This window comes from Mchenga conophoros, linkage group LG5 (assembly GCF_057382185.1).
Source record: "Mchenga conophoros isolate Kocher_MC1m ecotype Shallow Benthic linkage group LG5, M_conophoros_male_GT1.1, whole genome shotgun sequence".
NCBI classification, from domain to species: domain Eukaryota; kingdom Metazoa; phylum Chordata; class Actinopteri; order Cichliformes; family Cichlidae; genus Mchenga; species Mchenga conophoros.
Window position 1 is genome coordinate 4238097 of NC_140530.1, and position 21214 is coordinate 4259310.

At 41.6% G+C, this 21214-nt stretch overlaps 1 protein-coding gene across 1 annotated transcript; it reads left to right on the forward strand.

Annotated features, from left to right (window-relative positions):
• Nucleotides 1–372: 372 nt before the first annotated feature.
• LOC146573605 (putative peptidyl-tRNA hydrolase 2) lies at nucleotides 373–12041 on the forward strand. Its single transcript, XM_085272848.1, has 7 exons — nucleotides 373–566; nucleotides 8071–8183; nucleotides 8857–8928; nucleotides 9037–9111; nucleotides 10263–10360; nucleotides 10538–10652; nucleotides 10843–12041. Exons 2-7 carry the CDS (start codon nucleotides 8076–8078, stop codon nucleotides 10927–10929), a joined length of 555 nt encoding a protein of 184 aa, XP_085128974.1. The 5' UTR covers nucleotides 373–566; nucleotides 8071–8075; the 3' UTR covers nucleotides 10930–12041.
• Nucleotides 12042–21214: the final 9173 nt, after the last annotated feature.

Below are 21214 nucleotides of genomic sequence, written 5' to 3' on the forward strand. Positions count from 1 at the left end.
TTTAATAGACAAGGATCCAACTGGTCTCTGCATGCACTGCAACCCAAATCTCTCCAGCATGTATACTTGGAGCGTCAGGCCTATGATCAGAAAAGAAAAAGTATATTATCATAATAGGAACTTTCAAGGAGCTGAAGATTCGTTTTACTTTGGAAGACCTCATTGGAAAGCCACTGCTGCAGGTCTATAGGTAACTGGTGTGGTTATGAGAAGGATAGATTTATTAGAAAGAAGCTTTTTAAAAAATAGTTTTTTTATTTATTTTTGTCAAGTTCAAAGTAACACTCCAGTTCAGTAGGTGGCGCTAATGTACCTTGAGCTGGTCTGACAACCGCCATTAAACCAAAGAGTATAAGAAAAACAAGCGGCAGAAGAAATATTAACCCCCCCCCACCTCAACACAATCGACCAAAATGGAGTAGTTCCGAAGGCAGTACTAGATGAGAATTCGTGTAATGTAATTCATTATTCGAACAGACATTATTCCATCGCAAGGAAAATTTAAGACTTTGAGAAACCGCAGACACCATTTTTGTTCCTGTCGTCAAGCTTTCTGCAAGGAACAGGTAACTCCAGCGAACTAGCTGGGTTGCTAGCAAAGTTAGCATTAGCGGCTAGTGCTAATTTTAGCTAGCTATCCCTGTAATTCGACAATAGTAGAAAGAAATCTTAGCATGATTTCTTTGGCACAAAATATTCACATAAAACATTTCTCTCGAGTCATATTTACTGTCACATTGCAACATCCCGAATACGGTTATTTTTTTCCATCACACGCTGCAAGGCTAGGGTTGCTAATCTGAACGGTGTGCAACGTAGTTTGCATCAGCGTACAGCTTAACACCCCTTGTCTTGTCTATTCTACTTTGCTGTTCTGCACAGCGCTGCTTGGGTTAACCTAATACGCTAGTCTTCCATATAGAAGATGTTCAAATCACAGTTCATTCATTTTCAAACCAGACCTAACTCTTAAAGGTGACAGACCGCATGACGTTAATTGTTGCCATTCGGTTCAGCCGTCCAAATTTTTGTCCTCTAAAGAAATCTTTTGCTATCAAAAATGTGTTTGTTATTCATCAAATGGGCTGAAAATAACAGAAGTTATTCAGTGCTATGCTATGCATGATTGCAATAAGTTTTAAGTAATTTGATTTATCTATAGGGTTTTTATTGGATTTTATAACACTTGTGGTCCTCGTGGACAAAAATGACCCCTCAGTATAAAGTGGTGCATTAGGGTAAACACCATGCTCCTTTCCAAAACATCTTTGATCTTTGATCTTTGATGTATGGGGACACACACACACACAATAAAATAAAACAAAAAAAAAAAGGCGGGGAAAAAGCTCTTTTGTCACAAGTTTTGGGGCATTTCTTGCTTTACTCTGGGAGAGAGAAGCAGCAAAATGAAGAGGCAGAAGCTCTTTACTGCACAAGAGACTTGTGAGCTAATTTTTAACCAAGCTGTTGAAAAGAACGACCAGGATGAGGATGATTCATCTTCAGACGCGGAGGAAAATAATGATGAAGATCGAGCATATGGACCACATGCTAGTTCTTTCTCTGAAGAATCCCCCACATCGCCAGCTGCAGAAACTGAAGAACAGTATGAAGTGATGGAAAACGATGAATATGATGAGGAAGAATCTGAACCTGAAATGGAAGAAGTATCATCTGTGGAAGACTACACTTCTGATGAAGAGAAAGAATCAACCGATGAGGAAGAATCTGTGGAAGAGGACCCAGCTGAGACAGAGGACCCAGCTGAGACAGAGGAATATTTCCAGTCAAAGGACAAAAAACTGATCTGGTGTTCGGTTCCTCCCAGTGACAGACGACGCATGATGAAAGTAGAGAGAGACAAAAGCCACTGTGGTCCAACCACATATGCAATTTCTCGTATTGATGACATAAAATCTACTTTTGCCCTGTTTCTGCCCAAGTCTATTGAAGAGGTGATACTGAACATGACAAACAAGGAGGGGCGTCGTGTGTATGGCAACAAGTGGAGGAAGATGGATCCAATCGACCTGCAGGCATATGTAGGTATGTTGATTCTCGCTGGTGTGTACCGCTCCAATAAGGAACCTACAGCTAGTTTATGGCATGCTGAGTCTGGTAGGACATTTTTTCGTGCTACCATGACACTGAAGGTGTTTCAGAAAATCTCAAGAATTATTCGTTTTGATGATAAAGACACAAGAGGAGATCGGCGTGCACGAGACAAACTTGCTCCCATTCGGGATGTATGGAACAAGTGGGTGTCTCTTCTGCCAATGATGTATAATCCAGGCACTGTCACTGTGGATGAGCGTCTAGTGCCCTTCAGAGGTCGCTGTCCATTTAAACAGTACATTTCATGCAAACCAGGAAAGTATGGCATAAAAATATGGGCAGCATGTGATGCCAGGTCTAGCTATGCATGGAACATGCAAGTATACACTGGCAAACCTGCTGGTGCACAGTCAGAAAAAAATCAGGGCAAGCGAGTTGTTCTTGAGATGACAGAAGGTCTCCAGGGGAAAACAATAACCTGTGACAACTTCTTCACATCATATGACCTTGGCCTGCAACTACTGAGAAGAAAACTGTACATGGTGGGAACAGTACGGAGGAATAAGCCCGAACTGCCCCCTGCGCTGGTGTCAAAAATGAACAGGGCTCAGTTCTCATCAAAGTTTGCCTTCACCGAGACCCATGCTTTGGTGTCCTACCACCCCAGAAAACAGAAAAATGTTCTTCTGATGAGCACTCTGCATCGGGATGCTGTTTTGAGCACCAGGGATGACAAAAGGCCAAAAATCATCGAAGATTACAATCGCAACAAGGGGGGTGTCGATAACCTCGACAAGGTATTGCACATTTATTATTTATAATATTTGTCATATCATAGATGGAAAGGATAATGCACTGAATTTGGGTGTAGGAAAAGAAACTTACATATCTGAATAGTTTTTGGTTTGTTTCTTTTGTTTCAGGCTACGAGTGTGTACACATGCAAAAGAAAGACAGCCAGTTGGCCCCTCGTTGTTTTCTACAACATTCTCGACGTGTCTGTATACAACTCGTTTGTCTTGTGGTCAGAGATCAATCCAGCCTGGAATCAGGGGAAGTGCAACAAGAGGAGACTCTTTATGGAGGAGCTTGGGCAGCAACTGGTGATACCTTACATCCAGCGACGGAAGGTTAGCACTAAGCTGCATTTCTGCTACTCTTTATTCTAGTGATCTCAGAATTTGAACTATTTGTAATTGTACTATGACTTGTTATAATAAAGTTTGACTTGACTTGACAGGTTATTCCCCGCACACCAGAAACTGCCAGATTCGTTAGGGAGAACCAGCAGTTCTGCTCCAGCTCTACCTCTGCAGCAGAACTTCCTCACCCAGCTGCCCCTACTGGCCCATCACCCAAAAGAAAAAGGTGCAAGTTCTGCCCCAGCAAGATTAGTCGCAAAGCATCAAAAATCTGCCAAAAATGCAATGCGTACATCTGTAAAACTCACACCATAACTGTGTGCCATGCATGCAACTGAGGGCACATTCAGACTACTGTATTATGAAAAGTTACTTTTGAAAAGTTAAATGTTTTGGAAATGAATGTTGGCATGTTTTATGTCAGGTAATGAGTTCAAATAAAGTTGAATATATAAATTGCAACAGAGAGGTGGGTGATACTTTATGCCTTATACAAAGTTGAACCAGATGGGGACATTTTTGACCCCTGAGGACCACAGGTGTGATTATGTGCTGCCATTAAAAAAATTCAAATGATTTAAAACCAACACCCTCACTAAATTCTGATATATACTACTCTGTGATAAGTCAAGTACTGAAAACTATATAAATTCAAATTATTTTGATGTTTCATGTTATTTTTACTCAAAAACAGAGTATACTTTATATAAATGGGGTCTGGTGGCCTAAAATTGCAAAATTATGGCGAAATTTTGTCATAATGTGTTGGCCTTAAGTAAAACTAAGATGTAACACTGAATTGATTGACAATTTATACTTTATACTTTAAAAAACAGTCAAATGAAGTGGGGACATTTTTGACCCCTGAGGACCACAAGTGTGATTATGTGCTGCCATTTAAAAAATTTAAATGGTTAAAAAAAAAATTCTCACTAAAGTTCAACATACAGCACTCTGAAGTTAGTCAGATAGTCAAAATTATCTAAACAATTAAATATTTAATTTTCTCAATTTGTTTTCGCTAAAAAACAGGGTGTATTTTTTGTAAACAAGGTCTGGTGGCCCTAAAATGTATAATGTTGGGTAAATTTTGTGTTAATGTGTTGGTCTTAAGTTAAACTAAGATGTAACACTGAATTTATACTTTATACTTTAAAAAAACAGTCAAATGAAGTGGGGACATTTTTGACCCCTGAGGACCACAGTTGTATGTAAATCGGGAGGACATTATGAGGGTTAATTCAACAGGGTTCGTTCTAGGGCTGAACAATATATCGCATTTGCGATAATATCGCGACATGATCAAGTGCAGTTTTCTAACCGCAAAGGCTGCGATTATACTCTGGACATGTCCAAATTCATGGGCTGCATCCTCCTGAGGCCGCATTTGTAGACCGATTACGTCACAGCGACGCGCCGAAGGCTGTCCAAATTCGTAGACTCCTCCGAATGTAGCCGACAAATGCGTCCTCCTTTTCCCCGAATTTGAAGGATGGGTCGGGTGTGTCCTTCGTGGCCTACCATATTCCAGAATTCATAGCACGGCCCAGCCAAACTCCAGTTTCCAACAATGGCGGCCGCTACTAAGTTTTAAAATTACTCATACTAATCTTTCTGGGTCACAAAATAAACTTTTAACATATTTTCAGGCGAGAAAGTAGTTGTGTAAACATCAAATATCTGCTCGGTTTATCAAGATATCGCATATTTGCAAAAGTGCTTCGACGTTTTCGGAGGCGTCTAATACCCACCAGCTCGACAGCTAGCCGGGAGCTCGAGGGTTACTGATGCGGCCGAGAACGGCACAACTCCCGGCACATCATTTTCAGATCACCGCGGAGTTTCGCTGCTCGGGTTAAACGTAATATATAAGTCACTTAGACAACCTAAAAATGTTATTGTTGGGCTTTTTTTCAGTGTTTTGTTTGTTCGTGAGTAAATCGGTTTGGCTGAGATTAAAGTTATTAGATTAGATAAAATAAAACTTTATTAATCCCCCGGGTGGGTTCCTCCTTGGTTTTCACACAGCTGACTAAACGTCAAACAGAAAACTTATTAAACAGAAGTATGAGACAGTCGAGAATTTACACCAGTGTCTGGTTATATTTTAGATAGCAAGAAGCAGACGGCCGAGTTTATTAAACTCCACCGAGACAGCGGTGACGCTAATCAGAAGGCTAGACCGTCCAATTTCACGGCCGTTTACTTCCGGCCTACCCGACCGTCTGAGGACCAGTGCGGCCTCTTCAGCTTTGCCTCTGCCACTTGAAGATGTCGTGGAGGCAGAGTTGAATAGTTACCTGTTGACCCCTGTCATTGACGGAGAGGATGATCCCTTAGCCTGGTGGAAGGTGCACAACATTCACTTTCCACGACTGTGCAAGATGGCCCGCAAATATCTGTGTGTGCCGGCCACAAGTGCCCCCTCAGAGCGTCTGTTCAGCACTGGAGGGAATATAGTGACCTGCACTCGCTCATCCTTAAAGCCAGCAAAAGTAGATACAGTGGGGCAAAAAAGTATTTAGTCAGCCACCGATTGTGCAAGTTCCCCCACTTAAAATGATGACAGAGGTCAGTAATTTGCACCAGAGGTACACTTCAACTGTGAGAGACAGAATGTGAAAAAAAAATCCATGAATTCACATGGTAGGATTTGTAAAGAATTTATTCGTAAATTAGGGTGGAAAATAAGTATTTAGTCACCTCAAACAAGGAAAATCTCTGGCTCTCACAGACCTGTAATGTCTTCTGTAAGACGCTTTTCTGTCCCCCACTCGTTACCTGTATGAATGGCACCTGTTTGAACTCATCATCTGTATAAAAGACACCTGTCCACAGCCTCAAACAGTCAGACTCCAAACTCCGCCATGGCCAAGACCAAAGAGCTTTCGAAGGACACCAGGAAAAGTATTGTAGACCTGCACCAGACTGGGAAGAGTGAATCTACAATAGGCAAGCAGCTTGGTGTGAAAAAATCAACTGTGGGAGCAATCATCAGAAAATGGAAGACATACAAGACCACTGATAATCTCCCTCGATCTGGGGCTCCACGCAAGATCTCATCCCGTGGGGTCAAAATGATCATGAGAACGGTGAGCAAAGATCCCAGAACCACACGGGGGGACCTGGTGAATGACCTGCAGAGAGCTGGGACCAAAGTAACAAAGGTCACCATCAGTAACACACTACAACGGCAGGGAATCAAATCCCGCAGTGCCAGACGTGTTCCGCTGCTGAAGCCAGTGCATGTCCAGGCCCGTCTGAAGTTTGCCAGAGAGCACATGGATGATACAGCAGAGGATTGGGAGAATGTCATGTGGTCAGATGAAACCAAAGTAGAACTTTGTGGTATAAACTCAACTCGTCGTGTTTGGAGGAAGAAGAACTGAGTTGCATCCCAAGAACACCATACCTACTGTGAAGCATGGGGGTGGAAACATCATGCTATGGGGCTGTTTTTCTGCCAAGGGGACAGGACGACTGATCCGTGTTAAGGACAGAATGAATGGGGCCATGTATCGTGAGATTTTGAGCCAAAACCTCCTTCCATCAGTGAGAACTTTGAAGATGAAACGAGGCTGGGTCTTCCAACATGACAATGATCCAAAACACACCGCCCGGGCAACAAAGGAGTGGCTCCGTAAGAAGCATTTGAAAGTCCTGGAGTGGCCTAGCCAGTCTCCAGACCTCAACCCCATAGAAAATCTGTGGCGGGAGTTGAAAGTCCGTGTTGCTCGGCGACAGCCCCAAAACATCACTGCTCTCGAGAAGATCTGCATGGAGGAATGGGCCAAAATACCAGCTACTGTGTGTGCAAACCTGGTAAAGACCTATAGTAAACGTTTGACCTCTGTTATTGCCAACAAAGGTTATGTTACAAAGTATTGAGTTGTATTTTTGTTATTGACCAAATACTTATTTTCCACCCTGATTTACCAATAAATTCTTTACAAATCCTACCATGTGGATTCATGGATTTTTTTTTCACATTCTGTCTCTCACAGTTGAAGTGTACCTCTGGTGCAAATTACTGACCTCTGTCATCATTTTAGGTGGGGGAACTTGCACAATCGGTGGCTGACTAAATACTTTTTTGCCCCACTGTATGCTGGTCTTCCTTGCAAAAAACCTGTGAGCTAGGATGATTATGGCTAGCTGAGCCATACTCATTGTGCACTTTAGTTTGTGCTGTGTTGCTGTTACTTACTGCAGATAATCAAGATGTTCAGCCAGTTTTAATTTAAAGGCGTGTTTGTGTGTTGTTTATACAATTGCTATTATGTTTGGACTTTATGTGTAATGTTACTGACTGCAGAGATCAGTAAGATGTGTGTATTTTTTATTTATTAGTTTTATTTATTTAATATTATTTTTTAATTGAATGACTGTCTAGTAGTTCACAGATGTCGAAAAACTGAGTGTGGTAAAGCCACTGATTTTTTTTATGTATATTTCTGCAATCTGCACATTGCACTGACTTTCATTTTAATGTTTACACCAGGGTTCCTTGTCAGCACTTTATGCTCAGATGTTTGTAAGCTAAAAATAAACTATTGTGTATGTTAAAATATACTGTTGTGATTGAAGAAGTTAAATAACAATGTCAGTCATCAATTCATGCATCACCTCATGTCATCATAACAGAGGTCTGTCTTCCAGGAAAGAACAGTTTAAAATTAATGTAATATAGTATTGGCCATACTATATGATGTATTGCTTGTCTTTGTTTAATAATACAGAAGACAAAGACCTTAAAAAATAATCGCATCGCAATATTGGGGCAAAAAAATCGCAATTTGATTCTTTTGCATAATCGTTCAGCCCTAGTTCGTTCTGTGGAGGTTGTTCAGTATCGCGGCTTCTCTTTTTGCAGCTATAATGGAGCCATCGGAGCAATCAGGCCCAGACTCAGGTTCTCAGGATGTCAACCCAGTGTTTCTGCAGCAGCTCAGAGAGCTGGACATCCCAGAGGAGGCGGCCAAACAGGTGGGGCTGTATAACCTCAGTGTGCACCTTATATCCTGTGACAGCATCACATTTCTTTAAAAGTTGATGGTACTTACTGTGTCAAATAATGTTTGTCTGAATTTAGGAATGTTTCTCACAGCTGTGTCACAAACACTGGAAATCGTAAAGCATACTTGCACAGTGTGTGTATGTGTCTACCAATGTCTGTTCTAAATCTCAATGTATTGTACATAAGACTCCTATTTTATTTTTATGTTTTTATCTTTATTTTGTTTTAGTGTACACTGAGGGTCATGGGAGCATTTTAATTTCAAAATTCCTGTTTGATCTGTACATATGGTTTTTGACAATAAAACTAACTTTGACTTTGTCTAAATCGTAATGAGTCACAATAGCAACTTCATTGCTCCAAATAACATTACAGTGTTTGGAATTTTGATTTATTTTGTCCTCAGGAACAGTTTCTTCAAGGACTGATCGAGGATACAGCTCTGCAGTCTCAACTAAAACAAAAAGGACTCACCAATAATTAGATATGCGGAAATAATTCCTAATAATATCTAATCAATGAGGAAACTAACTGCAAAAGATGACAATTATTTCTATAAATTTTCTTGGCTACCAAAATAAAGTCTACTTTTACTTCACGGTTTTGTTTTCTGTCCCTCTCCCTTGTCTCTCTTCACTGTAGGCACTCTTGCATACTCGGAATGTGTCTGCCGAGGAAGCGGCCATGTACTACTTCAACAAGCTGGAGAATGAGGTGCCCATAAGCTAGCCTTAATCCCTGCAGGTACACCTTGGTACATTGGACCTTGTGGAGTTTATCCAAAGCCAAATCTCAGTGTCTCTTTGTGTGTCTGCTATTTAGGAGGAGGGTGATGATGACCTCATTTACAAGATGGTGTTTGTGGTGAATATGGACCTTGCCATGGGCATTGGGAAGGTTAGTTCAATGGGACCATTTTTTCAGCTGTGTGTGTGTGTGTGTGTGTGTGTGTGTGTGTGAGAGTTGTGAGTTGTGCCCAGACGATAAGGACAGTAACAGACTGAATTAAATAAAACGGAAGAATATATTACAAAGTTACAAAATATAACAAATAGCTTTAATATATACAAATAGCTCAATTACAAATATCTAGAATATTACAGAGATTACATATATGATTGAAATTTTACACTAAACTGTAAAACCTTATTAGTTTTACTTAGAGGATATGCAAAAGAGTGTAACTGTTGCACTGCGTGCTGTCACTCCCTGGATTGAAACAGAGGCCACAGGTTTCCTGGTCGTCCTAACATCCAAAATCAGTTCTTTGGTCTTTGTCACATATTCTGGGCAGGGATAGCTCAGTAGGTAGAGTGGTGGCCCCATGATCGGAAGGTCGGGGGTTTGAATCCACTGAACAGCTACCCTGAGGTACCCCTGAGCAAGGTACCGTCCCTACACACTGCTCCCCGGGCGCCCAGTGGCTGCCCACTGCTTCACTGAGTGAATGGGTTAAATGCAGAGAGGGATTTTCCCCACGGGGACCAATAAAGTACACTTTCTTCTTCTTCTTCTGACAAATGAAGCCATCGTTACTTTGCATGAACAATGCACTTTGAGGTCAGTGATGTACATTGGAGGCACTCAAGAGTGGTCATTACAAATGTTGTATTTTTAACAGCTGCTACTAAACCAAAGAAAACAAGGGAATGAAATTAGGGTTTACAGCTTTCCTTCCATAGGAAGAGGAAAAACAAGGGGAAGGAAAATTCCAAAAGACCTGCAGCTGGCTTCTTGGCACGTCTGCTTGCACGCATCTGAATCACTCATCCATTGTTGGTTTTTGCACTAAAAAAAAAGTATATATTTTTTGTCTCATTTTGAGTTAAAGTGGGAGTCATTGAGCTGCGACATACTGCTGTCGCTTACAGCTGAGGTACTTTTTCTTCTCCACATGTCAGCTCATGAGACAGCTGAAGTTACATAAGATTTAATGTTGTGGTACTGTAAACAGAGTGTTGTTGCTTTTTTTGTTTTTTGTCATTTTATGTTAAGTTTGTGAGAAATGTAACACTGAATTGATTGAACTCGACACTGTTTGTGTGCAGGTGGCTGCTCAGGTTGGTCATGCTGCTGTGGGCTTGTACCAGGCTCTACAAGAGAAGAACAGCTGGAGGGAGATGGCCTGGAGGTGGGACCACAGTGGGTAAGACCACAGTATTATTTTCTAGAAGACCTGATGCTTTATTTTGGAGCTCTTCTTAAATATTTTTCAGCATTTCTGTGTTCATTAAAAGTCCTCCTGTGTCAGAATAGTGCTCCAGATTGCTATCTACATTGACAATCAGAGGGAAAAAAAAACATGTTCATGTTGCTGATACAGGGCCAAGAAGGTGGTGGTCCAGGGCACCAATGTGGCTCATCTGCTGGAACTGCAAGCCCTGGCCATGAGCCTCAGTCTGCCCACATATCTTGTCCAAGATGCGGGACTTACCCAGGTAAAAGAATTTTTATCTTGTATCCAAATATCTGTGGTGGTGCAAGTAGACATTCCAAACATATTGTTACATTATCAGTAGTAATAGTTGTGGTTTAAAAACAAAGTCAGTTTTTGTCAGTATTGTACAGTGGCTTGGCATGAAGATGTGTAAAGCTGAGCTCTAAACCAACCCTTCTGGTCTTTGGAAGGTGGAGTCTGGGTCCCGCACTGTCCTGGCAATCATGGGGGAAGAAGAGATGGTGAATAATGTCACTGGCAGTCTGAAGCTGCTCTAAACCGCTTCTAGCTACAGCTCGGGAGAGGCATGGCTCTGCAGTGTCACAACGATGCCAGCAGAGGACAGCATTTCCCAGCAGTAGGGAGAGTCTTGGACTTGACTCTCCCTGAAACATGTTCCTCCCCACCAGAAAACAAACACTCTGCCATTTGTTTCCCTTTCTGTTCTCTGTATAAGCTGCTTAGTAGAAAGCAAGAGGAAGAGAGACTGGTTCCTCACTGAAGAATAGGACAAAGACAGTAGGAAAAAAAGTGTACCCCCCCCTGTAACCTGCTAAGAATAGTCTCAGTAGAGAGTAGAGTCAGTATACACATGCTTAATCTGGCCACTTTCAGTGTATTTCCTGGTTAGCCGATATTGTAAATATGCTTATTCAAAGGGCCTTTTAATGCAGACACACACATTTATGTCATTAAAGTTAAAGCTTAATCAGATGTAGTACTTCTGGCGAGTCACTGTTCCTCAGTGAGGGTGATCTATTATCTAATATGTGAACACTCTTTTTGATGATGTAATGATTTTGTGTCTATATGCAACTTCTCACAAAGATCCCTGATCTAGAGAGTCACTAAAACCACTTATTGATAAACAACTATATTTTATATACACCTGCTTGTTAGGGCCATATTCTTAGAACCTGTGGTGTGCCATCATAAACAGTATGCACAGTTACTAGACATTGATGTTTTGTTTTTTTCTTCTTGCAAAGGAGGTAAAAAGTTAGGTTTGGATTTTCTTGTTTGAGTTTGATGATAGAAGTTCTGTGAAGCCAAATTGTCATGTAATAAGTTTCTGCACATTAATATCAATACACAAAATTGTGAGCTGTCATGTTTCCATGTTGTCACTAAAATATATATATATCTTGAGCAAGTCCCTTCTGTTCCGTTCTGAGCTTATTACTTAGGATCTTGTGTAACAACAATCATAGAGGGGGCAAGTAGTGTCATGCATGCAGTATTAATATTTATTGAACAGACTGTTGTGATCCTATGGTTATGTCATTTTTAGTAATGTGTCCACACTTTGATAACACCTGTCTTATAAATGGATTTGTGTAAGTGCTTCAGATTATAAGGACAATTAAAAAAAACAACGACAACCTCCAAATGAAGTAACAAGGTGTGCATTGTGTTTTCACATTACAGAACCTCACGCAGAGACGGTGAGCAGATGAAAGATTTACTGAAGCTGTGGCAGTGGGGGAGGGTTGAACACAGCAGTGTTGCAGTGCATAGTTTGGACTGGGCCACATGACACTGCTTTTTCACGGCAGTACTGTTAAGTATGGCCACAGCCTGCCAACACAGTACGGCTGGGAAACTTGGTCGTTTTCCATCTGTTAATAAGCTCGAGACCTGCTTTTTAAAAACGATTTCAGTGTTCAAAGAGGGATATGTGAATGTTATCTCAAGTAATCAGATAAACATCAAACACTGCAAGTGTGCTACGTACCTGTTCACCATAAACACATTTGTGTATTTAGGTAGATTGATACTAATTTGGAACCCTGGCTTTGATGTTTACTTTAACCCTTCAGATGTATTTGAACAAAACATAGTTCTTATGTCCAGTTTAGCCCAAAGTTGTACCTCTAAAGCACTTCTGGGCGTGGTATACTGCTCTAATCAGTCAAATATAACCAAAATAGAACTGTCAAATCCTTTTGACGTCGATTGTTTTTCTCGATTCTGTTATCTGAGTATCTAAGAGCTAACTTTATTATAGAAGCCCCAAAGTACAATGTACAAATTGTGTTATTCTTGCTGTCTAATCTCGTCGTTCGTCAGACCCTGCAACAAATGACGTTGGCATTTATCATCGTAGCCAATCCAAAGTCGCTCCTGAGTCTCATGACACGATAACAAACCAATGGCGTCATCGTGACTAGTTTGATTATAAATGTGGCAAAATTATCCGTCGTGTACTTGTATCTTTTGAAAATGTATCCCCTTAGATGATTTTGTATATCCAATGTGTGCAGTAGGCTGGGCGACAATGTTATACTTCGGCTGCGTCTCAGTGTTCTTCTGTATAAATGCTAAAATCACAGAAAAAGGTGCTCATTTTTCGGATATAACTCCCGGGAGTGGATTTATTGAGCAACGGCTAGCGTTGTTTTCGTTGTGACGGCCACTTTTTTCTGTACAAGTGTAGGAAAATACTGGTTTCGGCAGCGGGACAGAAGTAGGAGGGACCAGTAATAAGTGGATGCAACCCAGGAGTACTGGTCAAGTTCCCTGTCCAACCCCTCAGCAGACGCTACCAAAACGACACCTCATACTCCATTCATCTGACATATCGGTAGGTGGGGCTGACCCAGTGGGCTAACCCTGCCTTTGGTGTCCCTGGAACTGGGCCCCAGAGACCCCGTGTAGCTAACGCTTGCTACTATGTATTAGTACAAACACTCCTTCCACAGTAGATGAAAGTAACACACAAATAAAAAGCAATAATCCCACTAACGACTTAAAATAAATTCCACGGCATGTGAATTTAATAAAGAACAATTCCCGAAACTCTGAAGGTACAGATCCTCTGCTGGGTATCAAATTATCTCCCGATCCTGCCATTCACTCCTGCCTGTTCACCACCACTACACACATATAATGAAAGGAAATTTTCGCACCACTCCTCAAAGCAGTACCCGCCCTGTTTTACGTAGTAAAAGGAAAAAATAATCGACGCTGCCTTTCGCCAATGACTTGCACGTATATCGCGTGCGTAACATGAGTGACATATTGGAATCGAATCACTGACGAGAGGCGGGAAACATCAGCAAGGGCCGCCCAAGGAGAGGGCCCCTGCACGGTCGCCAGGGAAACCCCGTGGCGTGGTTGTGTGTCAGTTTCGCTGGGACCCGCGGTCGATGCCGGCGAGGAGGGGGATGGGCGCCTCTGCGAATGTAAGGACCGAGACAGAATCAGAGCTCTGTATCACATACAGCAGCTTATGCCCCATTATAAATAGCGATTGTAAATATACAAGACACTAAAATAAACTGATGTATTTGCCGGGGAGCTAATATAGATACTCAATGGATGCAGTGCACGTGAACAGCACAGGGAATTTAACTTTCCGTCTATGCGTGGGAGACCCTGAGAAGTTTGTTTCCTAACCCTGGAGAGGGAGCCACTTATAAGGGCAAAGGATACAGGAGACTCCGAGGCCGATATACAGGCCTGATTGGAATCGATGTTGGGATGCTCTAAGGACTTCCTACTTTACATTATATTACCTCGTTTATACAAGTTTGGAATGCCTCTTTAGGTGAGTACTTAACATTTGTGTCAATTGGCTATATAGTTCTCGCTATATACGAGGGTTTGTAACTATAACCAACACACCAAATAACCATATTTTCCGTCTACCCACCTCAGCTACGAAGCTACATAACTTAGCTAGCTAAGTACCTAGCGCCTACTTCAATTTATTACAATAAGTTATTTCCAGAAGAGTAGTTTGCTTGGCTGGCTAAAAAGCGACCTTTATCGATGGTCTGCCTTACAGGGCTGCTCCGGGCTGTGTCTGGACTTCCGTGCCCTTTTCGTCGGCTCCTCGTGTTGTTTTTTTTATAGCTAGCTCGGTAGTCTGAGAATCCATCACACTGTTAGTTTTGTTGAGCTCTAATGTTCGACCAGTATTTGAACTACGTACGTAAATCTGTTAGTAACATCATGTAAGTTAACACGAGTTTTACTCGTGTAGCATTTAGGCCATTAGAGGTCCCTTAATTATTTTTCTTATTATTTTATTGGTGTTAATGTGAAAGCTAAACGTGTCCCAGTTGGCTGTCGTTCTAACGTTACACGAGTACTTAAGTAAACTGTATTTTTCCACGAGAGAACTAATGTCGTTTTCAAACATTTATAAATAAACTTCAAGTTGTTTAAGTTTGAATACCAAGCCCCCGCAGTGGTTAACCTTACAAATTCAAAACATTAGTAACAGCACACTACACTTTTGCGTTTCTAGGCATGTTATTGTGTTAGTGTCAGATTAGAATACAAATGCATTCTGTTTGTTGGGCTTAAAAGTTCAGAACCAGAGCGCACAGGAAAATGCAAACTTGTTTCACCTTAAGTCAAAAACGATTTGTTGCGTTGTTTATTGACAGCATTGTTTTAAATTGTTTCCATTGTTACCACGAAATTCTCAAAGTGTTTGAAAGTAAAGTCGTGAAATGGTTTGCCACTCATGTAAGCTCAGCGGACAGCTGCTGCGTTGGAGAACGTTAGCAGAGGCAACAAATGCTAACCTAGCCTTTGAGCTAACTTTCTGAATGTTCTGCAGGCAATTGTGTCCTTATTTTGAACCAGTATCCTACAGCTCATACACACGCAGAGAAGTCTTTGATGTGTATACACACGATGATGTGTTTGCAAGCCGAAATCCCGTGGATTTCTGCCCCGAGTTTTATGGAAAATACGGCGCTCACATCATGGTGGTGTTTGCTACATCATGTTAATGCATTTGTCTCATTCCTAGCTTCGCTCGGGTGTGTTGTTCATACTGAAAAAGCTCAGTTGTGCTTTGGCCATATATCTCTTGCCTCTTGTTTTCCCTCTGTGGATGTAGGCTCTAGCTCTAACAAACAGAAAACCAGAGTTGTTGGGTAGTGACTTGCTGTTCTTCACCTCCCCCAACCTACCAACCCCCAGTCTCCGTGGTGGCGGTTAAAAGAAATGGGTGGTATTTCAGAGAGGGGAGCGCTTGTTTCCTTTTTTAGCCTCCATTTTTTTAATTCCAGCGTGTGAGTAGCACTGTTGAAGTCTGACTGTAGCAATCACAACTTTTACTCAAGTTGAAGACTACTAAACGTCTTGTTACGTTTTAACACGTCGTACTTTGTGGTGTTTGACATTCCCAACCTTTTCTTGATTATGACACCGTATTTCGTTTTCACCTACACCTCCCTTGGGGTGAGAAGGAAAAAAGCTCTGGATTGTTATTCAATTTCGAAGTTTAGATTAGAGTATCTCTATGCAAAGTAATAGCATAAAACAATACCTTTCCCTGTGTGGCTTATTTCATGATGAGCGTATTTCGGAATACAAACTGTTGCCCAGTTTGTTGCCAGAGTAGAGTTTCTCCTCTGAGTCGCACCACATAAGCTTGCATTGTGCGGAGCTGAAATTCGGCGCTGTGGACGCAGCAAGTAGAGAAGGGAGACAGTGCTTTTGCTTTGGTAGGACAGTTGAATCAAAACCACTGGACGTGAGATCTGTCTTGAATTCACAAGGGCTTTATTTTGTCTCATTTCCATTATTATTTTTTCATTTATTTTAGTTTTAAATTACTTATGTAACTGAATACTATACTATGAACCCAGATGGTAATCGTTAAGTTATTTGTTGTTTGGTTGCTCACCACTAAAAATCTACCTAATAAGGAGATTTGAGGCTACAAAACATATGTGGCTTCTTCTCCACTGAGCCCTCTTTTACCTAGCTTCATGAGTACAAAGGTTACACGTGCCTTGCTGGGGGTTCAGCCAGAGTTAAGTATTTGGATCGATCTGTATGACTATTGGAAGCCAGATCAGTTTTCCAAGGATTGTTTTGATCGGTTGCAACTAGCATTCTCTGAATATGTTTCCTGTCTTTTAATAGACAGAGTGAGCTGCAGTCCCCCCCCCTCCCCCCCATTTCTTATCTTGAACAAACAATACACTTACTAACAGAGACAAAGACATGGGAGAGAGTAAGAAATGCATCTAGTATTTAGGACAGGGGCAAGTACATACAGCAGCAAACGTTACTTACTTGACCCACCACTCCAAGGAAGCTAAAACTGTACTGCTGGGTTGCTTGTTACTGCTCTGTCGGAAAGCCTTCTGCCATATTGGTTTTCCAGGCCTATCAAGTAGCTTTGCATATGTTTTAGCGAGAGGTGTGTGTTTTTGTGGTGGGGGTAGGGGTAGTTACATCAGTTAGGCTGTCTTTGAGAGCATAATAATCAGTACTTGTGTGTACATGTGAGTGGAAATGTCTGAGGGACATGGACCCTTCTTTCCCACTATGGGCCGCTGAAAATTTGGCAATATGAAGAATGTGCAGACAGACAAGGTTAGCTTGGCCCAGTTTTTGTGTTGGTGAGAAATGCTCCGCTTCACTTAATAATTTTCACCTAGCAATTTAAGACAAAGACATATAACTGCTTCATGACATGTCCTTGAAAGCATAATTGGCCCGAGTAGGCACTGTGGATCATGCAAAATCTTTAGAGATTTTTAACTCTGGTTTATGTTTATGTACAGAGGAGAATAAAGCAGGATGTTGGCCTATTTCCAAATGAAGACAGGATTCTCTCTGCGTGCAGACAGTGGGAGAAGGGCGCAGGGATTGTTGCTGTGAGGGAAAAGGGGGGGGGGGGGACCCTATCCTCTTAGCTTTCCATTTGCATGCTGATGACACTCCGTATCATTACATGGAGGGCAGGTGTAGCTATTGATATTGTAATAAGGTTTTGTGTGTGCTGTGCTCATGTGATCAAGTTAGCCAAGTTACCATTGTGGTTCCATGTAACCTGTATTCACTTCAGTGAATATGTCATATGCATTTTAGTTGCGGTGCATTTTATTAACAATGTTTTATTCCTTAAATACAAATTAATCTTTTTTAAAATAAAATTTTAAAGTGTTATTTATCTTTTTAATATCTTCAATACCCTTGAGCTACCCATCAAGCCTTTTTTTCTTAATTTTAGGTACATATTACTTTCTCCTCTGTAGCATTTCCTCTGCAGCCGCTGTGTGTTATGCGGCTTGCTGTCTTTCACAACAGGGTTAAAAACAAGTCCCTGTGACGCCTGCCTTAGTGGTGGCTTCCTATTGGTGCATGAGCTCTGAAGTTGCTCCAATGGGGCGCAGCTCTTCCTCAGTGCTGGGGGAGCAGTGTTGCAGAGGGCTGCGCTGGTTAATTCTGTTTTGTGCCGAGAAGCAATGCTTCTTGGGAGAATAATGGAGGAGGAGGAGGCGGCTAGGGTTAAAAAAAAAAAAAAAAGAAACACAAGGCTGAAGGGGGGTGAAGCAGGCAATCTATGTAATCGTCTCTTTTGCTTGCTTGCTCTTTCTCTCTCTCTCTCCTTGTTTTAGTGCACTGTGATGTTGTGTCCTTCATTTCCTTTTCTTTGTCTTACCTCACATTGCTCATCTTGCTCTCTACTGGTATGTGGTTTTGCATACAGCTTAGAGTTTCTGTCTGTCCCGTCCACCTTTTGAACTGCAGGCAGCCATTTTAGACTTCGCCACATTAATCCTGTTTCTTTCTTTCCTCTCCAGTCTTACTGCCTCTTCCAGTGCTCACCACAATAATAATTGTGATGATGATGAACTGCCCAGCTGTTTTGTAAAAAACATCAGATTGGAAAATCTAAAAGGACAAATCTGGATGTGAGTGCCCTGAGGGTGCTGTCAGTCTGGTAGAAAGCTTAAAAATAAAACAGAGCAGAAGGAAAAGCATTTTTTTGGTACCAAAGTCAATCCAGACAAGAGTCTGCTGCAGATGCCCTTTTTTCTAATGCACAACACTGGGACTAAAAATGGGGTAAATGAGTGACCAGTGCAACCTGGGGGGGGGGGGGAGAGAGGGAGAGAGAGAGGGACATCTGACTTGGACTATGAAAGGCTTATATATAACAGCAGTTCAAAATGGCTGCCAAGGTCCACTCTTTTCTCCTTTGAGTGACACCTTCCAGTCTCACACCAGAAAGTACAGCATATGTATGCTGCAGCAACGTGGTGGCAGGGCAAGGCCTCATGCCACTCTAGATAATACTGTCACCCAAAAGAGGAAATGGAAATGTCATGTAAATGTGTTTGTCATGCAGTGAGATCACGTGGTGTAGGACAGAGGGTTTATATTATGTCAGAGCATGAGCTTACCTAACAACAAGATTCCTCCTCCTTTTGTGTGTGTGTGTGGGGGGTGGGGAGCTTCCTCTCATACCTTTGCTAGACTACTCCTTGGAAAATATCTCTTCCCACATTTAGTAGTATTTTAAAGGGAATTCTGCTATTCAGGAAAACTCGAGTGTTCTCTGAAGCTTTTTAAAATGTTTAGCTTAGTTAGCTCCCCAACAGAGAAATTTTCAGTTGAGGTTTATCACTACAGTAACCCTGTTGGTTATTATCCTTTTAATGTTGCTGTTGTTTTGGTGCGCTGAGTCAGTCTTTAATAGCAGCCCATTTGACTTCGACTTCAGGGGAAGAATGACCATACAGGTGTGGCAGAAAGACACTGTCTGAATTTTGCTTAGTCCTTTGTTTTTTCCTCTTCAGGGTTACTGAGCCTGAAATGGACAGTAGCTGGCTTGTTTGGCTTGAAACAGATGATTGATTTTATGTCATGCTTAGCCCTGCTGTCGACTGCTCTCTCCCTCACCCTTCTTACAGCACCCACTTGGCCTTTGTTCTCTATTGTGTGTCTCTCATCTCCAGTCTGGTCCTGGTCCATTCAGGCAGCTGGACATTGTTGTGTTAATGGCAGGCCACACTGCGCTCCCAGGAAGCTTGACCGCTCAGCATGACAACAGCCACATCATGGCTAAAGTTGAAGCATTATCTAGTGACAGATAAACTCAGCTGCAAGTCACTATAGCATATAATATTCTTAACTGTGTGTGGACCTGATGCTTGCATCACTTATTCATACTTCGTCCCTTTACCCACATGTTTTGAGGTTATGCAGAGTAGGCTTTGTTGTTTATATTTGTGTACAGTTGCCTGAACAGTTGGCTGATGCCTCAGTCAGATCACAGCTTGTTCCAGGAGCATTCTCAGCTGGCTGGCTGTGTGGAAACCATATCTGTTTCAGGCAGCTCTTGCACTTTGTAATTGTGGTTGAAGCCCACGATTATGCTGCTGCAGTGCAGTGAGGGATAGTCTGTAGTCCCAAGTATCTGAATGTTTCATCTTGTTTATTCAAATGTTCTATTTTGCCTGGTTCAAAGATTTCAGGGAAGAGAATGACACAGTTTGGAATAAGCTACTGATTGAGCTGTGTGGGTGATTTTTGCCTTCTTTTTATGAGAATAATAATAGTAATATTTTGTTGCTTGAGAGAAACAAACTGTTATGTCACCATGGCAGTGGAAGCCATTGTTAGTCATATTAAAATGTACAAATGAACTACGTGGATAAAAATACCTTCCATAAAGGCCATCTTTTCATATCCTCCCTTAAGAGGCTCATTATCCTGTAGATGTTCTGTGTTTAGAGAAATCTGCGAAGCAGCATTATAATGCATGTCAAAATGCTCGGTACAAATCTATGTTAAAGTCCCTCACATCCTGTTTAGTGTGTGTGTGTGTGTGTGTTTATCATTTTGTTTTATTGTGAATTTGTTTGGGTAAGTGTGAAATAAGATCTGGACTGAGCCATGCTCTCCCTGACCGCATATCCCGTTTGTCTTTAAGCCAGGCCCTATTGATTTGCCTGCTCTTCATCTTCTATTTCCTTTTGCTGTTGCTTAGAGTGCAGTTCAACCTGCACATTTCTGGGGAATGGCAGATATATTCATATCCTGCCTAGTACAGCCAGCATGTGTGCGGGGGCAGAGTGAGGGGGTTGGTGTAATCTCACTGGACTGTACGTGTTGTGGAGGCTTGGTCGGGCACAGGTGGACACTGTGCATGGACATGATGTTAAACTCCAGTTTTGTTTTTGGGGAATTTTTTGCTTTTGTTGTTGTTGTTGTTGTTTTTGTTTATGTTTGTGCCTGTGAAGACCACTTATTGGTTTCATCAAAGCTATAGGTGGCAAGACATGGTGTTTGGCCTGCTTCGCCAGTTAATTTAATGTCTTAGTCAAAATTGTAATGGCACATAAAATAGAAAAAAAAAAATGCACGCACAGGTTAATCTTTGTGAAATTGAAATCTGAGATTAGCCACTGGCTTTGTATTTCTTTCATTTTCAGAAAGAAAAACAAAGCCAGTGGTTGTTTTTCAGTGTTCTACCTGTAGTGTAGTGTACCTGTAGTGCCATGTTCTTTGTGTCTTGGAGGTCATTTAGCTCTTAGTGTAGCTTCAAAAACAGTATTTTAAATTTGCAACACTGAAGTCAACATTTTACTGTAAACAAAATGGCCACAGTACATGCTCTAGAGTTTGTTCAGTTGACTTAATTGCATTTATTCCAGTGCTGTGCCTTTCTCACATGGTAATATCAGCATTACCTTAATGCAGAAGTGATATTGCAGTCCTATTCTAAGGCTTGGAGGTGAAGGATTTTATAACTCGTTCTTAAATGCTACTCAAATGTTGTATAGTTCTAGTCAACCA